Below are 9,244 nucleotides of genomic sequence, written 5' to 3' on the forward strand. Positions count from 1 at the left end.
ACCCTCCCAAAAACACCCAAATACAGGAATTCCATTGCTCCAATTTTCAGTAGTCATCCCGTATTTATCAAACATCTGAACAAAACTATAACAAATACTCATGAATCAAATACAGTTATCACTGTAGCAACTGCCCACATGCAGCAACTCCGCCGATTACGCCACTCCACCTTGTCAATGTCCTGACAAATAAAAACACAAATGCCAAATGCATAAATATTAGACAACTGAATTCTGCAGCAATTAAAAATCTCTGCTCAAGGCAAAGAGCACATGCAGTTGGAACACATTAATTAATCCACACATGCCTACTAATTGAGGAGGTTTGAGGTAAATTTGAACAGTCATTAATATGCACATGTGTAATTTATCAACAACAACAAAAAAAAACAACAAATAAAAGGTTTGTAAAAACAATTTTCTAATGGAATATAAACGTAATGGAATATAAAAGTTACGGCTTAATTAAAATGATCTACAAATGAACTAAAATGAACTAAAAGAATTTTGAAATCTGTTTACTAGTACATGCATGGCGTGCAATTTATTTAGCATTTTAATTCATCGTTTATATTCTGTACTTACAACTCATGGTGTGGCTCACATCAGCAGGCCTTAGAAAATACATGGAAAAAAAATGTAACGTCCAACTTAGATTCAAAACCTTCAATACATTCAAATTCATTGATAAAGTATTTTTAAATACTCTGAAAAAAGCTACACCATGTTTCTCAATTTCATTCATAGTCTATCTTCAGGTTGTCAGTGCACACGTCACAAAGAAACATCAAGAAAATTACATCTTAAGGTACTTACATTGGCTTGAGCCAGATGATGGGTCATGATATGTAATCTGCCCAGAGCCAGGACTGTCACAGCTTGTACTGAAAAGCAGCTCAGTTTTTCCCTCCCTATCACAGCCCTGAGACATTTCTTCATTGGACTTGGCAGCATTACTCACTGACCACCCTTCTTCCAAACTTCCTTGTGGCAACTCATCTTTTTTCAACTGTGTTTGTTCACAGTTGCTGGGAACAACCTCAAGAACACTGGCCATGATGTTAATGCGCCGAGGCTCTCTCTTATGGCCTTGCCTTTGCTGAAACCGGATTCCAAGCACACGGTCTATGTAACATGCATGGCCAGCATCAACCAGATCTTGGGCAATATTTCTGCCTTCTGTAACAACATCAATCTCCCACTGTGCCTCTGAGACATACTGTCTGAAGCATATCTGAAGATTCTTTTGAGACATGCATTCCTGGAAAAAGACCACAGCTTTGTCAGACCACTGAATCTCCTCAACTGACTTGACTCCTCTCAACAAGCAGGGGTAGGTGATCTTCGGTAGTCTAGCAAGCTCTAAAGGAAGTTTTTTTAGTTTGTCGACATCTTGGCGTGGAAAATGCGCATAATGGCCGTAATCAACCAGATGTATGATCAGTGAAACATCATCACACTGCACTAGCTCTGCTCTGCACCATTTGTTCTTCTCACCAGACCTTACCAAGCAGCCTGTGCCACAAATCAAATGAGTCTCTGGCAGTGGAGACAATACTTCTGGTAGGCCTTCAAGGATGTTTGAAACGGCATTCATGACAAGAAGCAAGTCCTCAAGAACAATGTAAAACTCACTAGGGGTGGTCACTGCTGCCGCAAATCCTGCGTATTCAACATCCATTTCAACAGGAGCAAAGAACAGATGCTGTACTTGGTCCTCTTGGTCCATGAGGTCCTCTGGGTGAGGGTCTCCTAAAACTGACTGCTGTCTTTCTCCGACATCCTGTCCACCCGTGCCGTTCTGTTCCGGCTGCTTAAGAGAAGTGTCAAGGATACTTGAATCGCAGTGCAATACAGTTTTTTCCTCTAAATCACAGACGTGTACTGGTGTATCATGCTTCACCTGCGGACCGCAATTTGACTCATTTTGCTGCTTGTCATCTTGGCCTCTGTTGGTATATTTGCGGCTCATTTTTGTCTTCAATTTCTGCGTACAATCTGCAGCGCTTGTTCCTTGGTTGTTCCTCAGGCTGTTCTGCTGGCCCACCTTCTTAGTTTTTGTCCCAAAGTAGTTTGTACTTTTTTGTGTGCTCTTTTTGGTTTCTTCTTTCATGGACTTTGCTGTGTGGGCAATTTCATAGACACATGACAGTAAAGTATGGCTACGCTCCTCATCTTTAGTGACTACTTCGGTCACATTCAGCTCTTGCTTCGACTTGCACTGGGGTAAAGATGGAACCTGCTCATCTTTTCTATCCTCAGGACAATGTTTTCTTGACTCTTGCAAAGGGTCAGAAATCTTAATGCTCACCTCCCATGCACAGCCAAGATTTCGTACAAACTCAACCATCAGGGGTTTGCCATGTGCCTCCTTCATAAAATATTCAGGATCCTCAAATACCTGAGGCTTTGATAGTGTACAGGCAGTGCTTAGTCTAGCATGAGACATAAACTGGCTTGTCAGCGCCTGAATGTTCTTTCTGTCAACAGTTGTTGTGTTTCCGTAGTCAACAAATTCAACTGTTAGGACACTACTGGATTCTACACTGGTGACAACAGCTCGATAGAAAGCCAGGTCTTCTTCATATTTAGCTGCAACAAGATGACCAACATTTACTTCAGACATGTATTGCATGTTTTCTGTGAAAAGGCTGCTGTTTAGGTCCTCACCTATTTTAAGGATGGTCTGTTCATCCTTTTCCATCTGAATGAAGAACCTGTCGGCAGAGTTACAATGAGAAATAAACCCCACACCTCTAAAACCTGGCTTTATTTTGACAACTGGCAGATCACTCATTTTTGGCAACACCTTAGATGTCTGTACATTGTAGGTACACTTCGTGAGGCCCTTCTCTCTTTGCACAATTCCCCTGATTTGTTCTTTGCACTCCAGGTTGAATTTGGATGCTCTCTTATTGCATGGCTGCCTACTCCCCTGAGTCACTTGACCACGGTCTGATGTCCTCTGCAATTTGGCCACAGTTCCCACATGACATCTCTCCTTAGTTTTAAATTTGTTGCCTTTAAGGGACACATTCATACCTTCTTTGCAGCAGTCACTTCTAGACTTTCTGCTAGAATAACTATCCTTTTGTCCCTGAATTGCAAAAAGTTCTCTCACCTTCTCGTTGATGTGCATGTTTCCATCAAATAGATCACAAATGAAATGGCCACTGTCGTCTTTTGCTACAAACTTCGCCTGAAGTGTCCTGTTGATAATGGTCTTCTTAAGCCAAGCATTGACTTCAGGCAAATGCTCCCTCTCTGGAATATCCAAAAGACTACACCTTATGGCCTGCATGGGAATCAACAGCAAATCAAGTGCCTTCCTCGGTATGGGTAGGACACTTCTTTTCTCAGCAACCTGCTTGTTCCCATAGTCTACAAAAAACACATTCAAGTGCTGACTTGACTGAGCAGGCCAAGAAACTGACCTGTACCACTTATTGTCGCCATAATATTTGGCCAGACAAACCGTGTCCCAGTTAGCACCATGAGTCTGCCTCAACAATTCTTCACTTTCTTTGTTGGTTCTCTCCATTAGCTCATCAATGATGGCACTATTTCTGTCCAGCTGGAGATAGATTTTCCAAGGACCGTCAACATGAGTAGGATATACCAACTCTTCACTTCCAATGCTAATGTGGAATGAAGAATAAACAAAAGAGCAAGGATATGCATATGGGGCTAGTTGCTTTGGACAACTGCTTTCTACTGCAACTCCCTTTTCCACAAGATATGCAGAGGCCTGCTGAAGAGGTGTATGAAGGTCTACAACATTGCAGATACCTTTATTTACCACAAATAGTTGGGAATAGGTTTTGCACGTCAGATTAGAGGAACCACCAGAAACAAAATCTTTTAGCAAGTTGCAAGCTTCTTTGGACCACGTGTTTTCTCCAGCTGGTTCAATTAGGTTGTGCAAACTGCATCTGAACGCTTGTCCTTCAAGTTCAAGGAACTCTGGCAGCAGTGCTCGAATGTCCTGCAGTCTTTCTTTGACAACCATGCCGTAGTCAATCAGGATCACCTCAACTTCTTCTTTTCTAACATCTAGGACTAATCCTCTGTACCATCTATTATCCTGGTGAAACTTGACAACACAGCATACACTGTTTTTCAGGAACACAGGGATGTGAGCATGGTAAACATTCTGTAGTTTATCCATTAGTCTGTCCAAGTCAACCTTTTGTTTCTTGTTCTGACACCAAAAATCTGAAGGAGAAGTGACATGGGTGCAAAACACACTTATTTCAGATCCAGGCTGAATTTTGTTATGTCTGAAAATGTCTACAGCATTGGTTTTAGATTCCTGAGTGTGGGTGTGGACTTGCTTTTTGACTACAGCCTTGTGTGCACTTACATTTTTTTGCTGCAACCCTTTGACATCAGGTTTTTGTGACACACTTTTAGAAAACATTCTCAAATCCTTCTTACCCGTTTTGTTTTTTGCTTTCCCAAATTCAACAGGTGTTGTGGTCAGATTGTACTTCCAGTATCCAGCCATATTTTCCCTTGTCATAAGAGCTGAAATGCTCTCACTTTTCTCTCTTCCTCTCTCACACAACTCCACAGCCAATGTGTCACTCCTTTTGTGTACGACATGAACCATCAGAGCTTTATTGGAAGTTGCTTTCCTGAAGTAGTTAGTTGCCGCCACTGTCCAGCAATCGTCCATAGGCGTGACATGTGCCAAGGAACAACCAAGTACAAAGGGTGGTTCCACAGCGAACTCGCTGGGCATTTTCTTTATCAGCATGCTTGGCACCTTTTCTGTATTTCCAAAGTCAATGAAAAAAACCTCAGCACCATGTTCAAGAATATCCAACACAATGGCTCTGTAGTAATGCAAGTCTTGTTCATACATTGCACAGCAAAGTACACCAGGTAATGGATCATCAAGAATTTCCTCATTCAGTTGTAATCCACTGAAGTAGTCAGTCAGTTTGTTCATCATGTCCTCAAAACTGTGATTGCGTCTTGCTGTTCTAATCCAGAATTCATTTGGATTCTGGACATGCTCCACATAAGCCTCAAACACTGAGCCATCCTGTATTTCTTCAAAAAGGAATACATCTTCTGAGGCTTTTACTTCTTTTGTTTCATTTCTACACCACTCTGGGTAGCAGTTCAAGCCGTGCTTATGCTTAATGACGTCACTATTTATGGGCTCATCAAAATGCGAAAGATGTGCAAACTCATCAATGCTGCTGAGAGTGACTGAAAAGACATTCTCCTCTTTACTGAAACCATCAACTGTAAACTCCACCTCCTTGCCCAGTAATGCGCTTCTGAGAATGACCAGTTGCTGGCTTTTGTTGTTGTCATCTCGGTCACTCAAACAAGTAAGTGAACATGGATAAGCCATGGTTGGTGTCAGGAGAAAACGAGATGGTAGCTGAAAGACGTTTTCAACTTTTACAAATTCACAATATCCATAATCGACAAAAACAACTCTGACTTGTGAGTTGACTGGCAGGCACTGCACAAAACCCCTGTGCCACTTCTCATCTTTCCCCTTGACCGCACAGAGTAATCCCAAATTTTCTGCATCCCTGCGGTCACTAGTCCTTAATGTGCATGCAGTCGCCAGTTTTTCTGACATCTCTTCCAGGTCCTTTGCCATAGACGAAAGCTGACAGTAAAACAGCTCAGGGTTTACTGCAGCTGTTATTCTGGCTCTTTCCTTCTGCCCAGCTGCCAGCTTTGGGCCACTGAGTGAAAGAATGTTTTCAAAACCCCTTAAGCTTGAACATTTAAAGGAAAATTCCTGTGCAGATCGCTTCTCGATCAGCAAATCTGGGACAGACTGGCAACTTTGTTGGACTGGCACTTCTAGCAGCATTTCCACCAGTAACAGAAAGCTATCTGTATCCACAAGTCTGCCTAGGTGCAATCGTAACAATTCTTTAGTTATATCTGGTGCTTCAAGTATAAAGACTTTGTATGGCAGAAGAGCATGGATAAATCCTTTGATGTGAGTGCCTATCAAGGAGGAGAAATACTTTTCTGACATGGAGTCCCAACATTCCTGAACTGGTAACACATTAGCAAAGAATCCACACACGATTTTAGGTGGGAGCACAAGCAATGCATCAGACATAACAGCCAGATGGTTGGGAGTGACTGTAAGAACATTGCCATAATCCAGAAGGAACACATCACACAAGTCTTTCTGTTTGTTCTGAACTCGTCCTCTGTACCACCGACTAGACAGGACATCTTCCACTAGACAGAAATCACCAACGGTCATAGATGTCTGTGTTTTTTGGGCATTCTGAATTTCCACTTGAAGAATGTTGTAGTCCAATTCACAGATGGTAAGATATTGGCCTTGAAAGTGTACCAATGCATCCCCAGGATTACAGTCAACATGGGTCAACTTTAGGTCCACTGGCCAAAGGGCAAATGGAGCAGGGAGCTGTGAGCTCTTGTTTGACCTAAAAGAACACAGGTATTTTACTAAACAGCAAGAACAGATCACAAATATTCACCCTTCTAAAACCCAAGGTATAATTTAACACAGTTGTGGTCAGAAGTATATACACCGATAATGGACATGAATGGCATTGCAATATTGGGCTTTCAATGTTTTTTGCGAACTGTCCCTTGTCTGGGGTTTTTTTTCTGCATTTTCCCCCACCTTAAAACACAGTCCATACAGGGCCAGAAATATACACAAACTCACCTCAATTATTAACTCAGTGGTGCAGAACAAACAACTGTATGTAGATGAGACACAATTCAGTTCCAATGGGACAATGACCACAAAAAGGTGATTGTGGAATGGATAAAGCAGGTTAACATTAAGCTTTTTGAATGGCTTTTGCCTGACCTCAATGTGCATTCTGCTAATAAGTCAGGTCTGTACCAGAAAAATGAAAAATGTTTATTTAACTTTACCAATTCTGCCAAGACAAGTGGTGAAAATATCTGTATATTTAATATATATTATAGATACGCCATTTGTATATTTGACACTGTATGTATTTTCAACCTGTGGTGAGTTCAGAATAATTAAATTAAAACTTTGTAACCAATTAGTTTTTTTATTATTATTATTTTAAAGATTTAAAAGATTTTTTATACTCATTCAGTAAAAAAATTAATAAAAAAATGTATGTATGTATTGCACTGGCACCACAAAACTGTTGTATAAAATTATTTCATTAATAGGTAGGTGAACATGCAGGTGATTCTAATAAAGTGTAGTGTATGTGTATAACGCCATTCTGATAGTGCCTAAAATTATTAGGAAGAAAAGGAAGATCACTCACAAATTAAGGTCAGTATTTTGTACATTACACATTTATTTTTATTAAAGATATATTTTGTACACCCATTCTGCTCCAGAAAACTATTCAAAATCACTGAAAGCCCAATAGTGCCATGATATTCATGTTCATAAGATTATGTATACTTCTGACCATAACTGCACATTACATTCACATTTAAGGCATTTAGCAGACGCTCTTCTCCAGAGCGACTTACAAAAGTGCTTTACTGCTTACTCAGAAAAATACCCTTAGCTAGTTTGTAGAGACTAGGATTCAAAAGATACCTCTAAGCGTAGATACTGCTAAACACAAAAGTCAGTATAGAGACCATAATACTCAACACTACACTTCGCCCAAGTAAGAGGTGGGTCTTCAGACAGCATTTGAAGATAGTGAGTGATCAAGGGGACTTTGTTCCACCACTTCGGTGCCAGGACAGAAAAGGCCTGGATGCCGTTCTTCCGTGGATCACATATGCTTTTATTATTTTGTAATACACTGTAACTAATAGTAGATTTTATGTTTCAGAACCTGCACATATTTACATTTTCATATTATTTACATACTTAAATTTATTTTCATATTTTCATATTAGTTCGTTTTCCTACAGTTATACCTTATTCTTTTGAATATTGTACTGGTCTGTTCTGTGTATTATATTGCATCATATATGTGTGCAGTTACCATTCCTTTTATGTGCAACATGCTTGGCAAAATTGATGCATGAAAACTGATTCATGTTTAGTAGGAGTTACAGAACGCCACCTACTTGTCATGGAATAAATTGCACAGGCAAGATATTCAGATGGATAAACCCACCAGCAGAGGGAGCACGTGTTGCACCCCACCAGTTAGCAAAACCTCGATGAAGGCAATTTGTTGGTATTATTTATTAGGTTTCATGAGGTGAATTTTAAATTCATTAAGGTGTAATCAAGTGATTAAAAATGTTTAGAACATTTTATTTAAGCATTAGGAACGCACAGTAACATCACTAATGATGGTACTGGTAAATTGGGCCAGAGGTCCCAGGGCCAGATTTGACCAATATTACAAACACATGCTAGTGCATCTAAAAAAAAATAATAAATCATTAACTTTTAATTTAATTATTTAAAAAAGTAACCCATCATATTTTGTATTCATTACATGTTTTAATAAAATATTTCAAGCCTTTTTAGTTTCACTTTTAATCAGTATGGCTTACAGATCATGAAAATCCAGTGATGAAAATCAATGATGTCCATAATATATAAACAGTTGACAACAAATACTGGGCCTCCTTTCTGAAACTTCACAACACTGAGTAAATGTACTGATCTAAGATCAGCTCTCATCAGCTGAATCTAATCAATCTGAATTCAATGAACCTTAACTGACCCACATCAAAAATCTGATACAAAGAAGTCTGATCTGAGCTACATGTTATGAATTAGTTGTAGTCTTGATGACGTCTGTGCTTTTTAATTATGTCAGGCGACTGAAAGAGGGAAATTACAAACAGCAGATGCTGCTAGGGCAGAACATCTGCACAAACATGTAGAAGTCGCTGTTAAATTGTAGTAAATAAAAGTAGTGTTCTCTCCGCGTTTTTAGCTCTGTTTTAGTTCAGTACATACATTAATCATGGTCGGCTGAATAGGTTTTACTGAATTTAAAACTTTGATTGTACACTGGTGAACAGTAGAGGAGATCAGATTCAGATGCTTACCTGTCCACTTGGTTCCAGTCCATCCCACTCCCAACTACAGCCACTGTCCTAACGAATCTTCTTTCAACTTACCAAACATCTGCACACACAAATACCACGGTCAATACCCTGTCTCAAAACCTGTGGCTTTGTGCCTTATTACTTCACATGCTAAAGGGCCTCGTTTTGCTTTTTGGGCTGGTGCTGTGGAGTCCACAAGATGAGGGAAACCACCCTTTGAGATCCTGGTCCACGCTGTTTGGGCAGACATTTCCAC

General features: G+C 40.0%; 1 protein-coding gene across 1 annotated transcript; it reads right to left on the reverse strand.

Annotated features, from left to right (window-relative positions):
* Nucleotides 1-600: 600 nt before the first annotated feature.
* tdrd15 (tudor domain containing 15) lies at nucleotides 601-9,011 on the reverse strand. Its single transcript, XM_072656530.1, has 3 exons — nucleotides 8,989-9,011; nucleotides 817-6,440; nucleotides 601-614 (listed from the first exon to the last, which is right to left on the reverse strand). The coding sequence occupies exons 1-3, from the start codon at nucleotides 9,009-9,011 to the stop codon at nucleotides 601-603; spliced, it is 5,661 nt and encodes a 1,886-aa protein (XP_072512631.1).
* Between the last annotated feature and the right edge of the window lie 233 nt (nucleotides 9,012-9,244).

This window comes from Salminus brasiliensis, chromosome 1 (assembly GCF_030463535.1).
Source record: "Salminus brasiliensis chromosome 1, fSalBra1.hap2, whole genome shotgun sequence".
Lineage (NCBI taxonomy): Eukaryota > Metazoa > Chordata > Actinopteri > Characiformes > Bryconidae > Salminus > Salminus brasiliensis.